The 1,821-nt window shown below is 35.3% G+C and overlaps 1 protein-coding gene across 1 annotated transcript in view; it reads left to right on the top strand.

Annotated features, from left to right (window-relative positions):
• The window catches only part of LOC109377946 (dynein heavy chain 6, axonemal-like), a gene marked incomplete at both ends in the record, with an annotated part of 133,172 nt that overhangs the window by 39,618 nt on the left and 91,733 nt on the right, over positions 1-1,821 (top strand). The window contains one exon of the mRNA XM_019634425.1: positions 722-890. Within this exon, the coding sequence (XP_019489970.1) occupies positions 722-890 (169 nt within the window). The remainder of the gene's footprint in view (positions 1-721; positions 891-1,821) is intronic.

Here is a 1,821-nt window from a genome sequence, read left to right on the forward strand (position 1 = left end):
AAGTAAGGAAACATAAAATTTTCATCTTCGGGTTAGCAATTGCCAGCAAACGACATTTATCCAATAGCAAATAGTTTACACATTTACCTTTAGAATGTAAGTTATGGATGTATATTTACTGATTTCTTCTTTAAAGCATCTTTAAAAAATCTTATGACCTTTTTGGCTAGATGAGCTAGGTGGTTTTTCCATAATAAATATATTGCTCATTAATATGCTATTGAATAGTTTGAACACCTACCTAAATTAATGCTATATATTTGTGTTTTAAAAAGAAGAATGTCCAAAAACCACTCTTCTGGACAATAAATCTCTGATATCGCAGTGTAAATAAAAATTAAAAGAGAAGTGGACAGCCGGATGGCTCAGTGAATAGAGTGTGCACTCTTAACAACAAGGTTGCCAGTTCAACTCCCATATGGGATGGTGGGCTGCCCTCCCCCCCACCGCGGCAACTGGTCTTGGAGCTGAGGTGCATCCTCCACAACTAAGACTGAAGGACAACAACTTGACTTGGAACTGATGGGTCTTGGAAACAACACATTGTTCCCCAATAAAGTTAAAAAAAAAACCAACTAAGATAAAAAAATAAAAAGCCTTAATTTAAAAAAAAATTAAAAGAGAAATAATATTTTGAAATTTAAATACTTGCTTTAGAATTACTTTCAAACATATACAGTGAATATAGAAAACTGAAGCTGTATTTTTTTTTCTTTTCAAGCTTTATTCGCCTAAATGACTACCTAATTGAGAACACGATGCACATCCTAACAGTAAATTCTGTTAACTCTCTTTTGAATTATCTCACTGAAAAGCTAAAACGAACACCTTCAGCGGATGTCATTCAGAAATGGATTACTGAAGAGAAGCCTGAAGTCACTGATAAAAAGGTACATTCAGACAAAATTAAGAAAATTCACTGGTGTAGCATTTATTGCATGCTTACTATGCAGTGTGCATTATGCTGTTTTCTGTGTATTGAAAAAAATAGGAGAAATGCTTAAAGGATTTCACAGTATAGTCAGAATCTACCATATGCAGATGAAATGGCAGAATGAAAATCAGCATACCAACAAATATCTAATAATAGAGAAAGCATCCATTGTGCTGAATGCTGCTGTGTCTCTCATAGGAATTTGCTAAAGGTTATTCATGTGTTCATTTGATAAATATTTCTTAAGTACCTACTCTATCATTGGGTGGACCAATCTCTACCTTAGGTACTGGGTATATAGTGATAAAAAGCATTGACAGGATCCTTTCCCCCAAGGAACTTATAGTTGGGGTCATCATGGGCAAGAACTGGCAAGGAGAAGCATGGGAGGGCGGTATAAATGAGACATAAGCAATGGTTTACAGGTGAGAAGAAGCAAATCATGGAAGCAAACCTTTGTGCTTTGAGTGGATAACCTCTTGGTATGAAGTTGATCTTAGAGACACAGAGTAATTTGATATGTTTAAGATGTAGTAGTACTAATTTGACTGTGTATTCTAGCATAACTAAGAAGGAAATCATATTATCTCATATCCATGTTTCCCAATAAGCTTTCCCCAACTCTATCCTGGATAATAATAGCTTCATGCCAGATACCTGAAAACACTGCAAAACATGCTTACCTGGTTTCATCAAGCTTCCTACCTCCACATCCCAACTTCCTCCCCAGGAAACCCAACTATGCAGTTTCAAGGATGGATGCTCTTTACTATAGTTTCCTTTTCTCCAAAAGTTGAATTTTAGTTGTATACTCCTTTTCATTACTTCCTCTCCACTCCTGTTTTCAAGTCTTCCTTTTTCTAAATACTATAACATTTTAAAAGTGA

The sequence above is a fragment of the Hipposideros armiger genome, unplaced genomic scaffold (assembly GCF_001890085.2).
Source record: "Hipposideros armiger isolate ML-2016 unplaced genomic scaffold, ASM189008v1 scaffold_1655, whole genome shotgun sequence".
Taxonomy (NCBI): domain Eukaryota; kingdom Metazoa; phylum Chordata; class Mammalia; order Chiroptera; family Hipposideridae; genus Hipposideros; species Hipposideros armiger.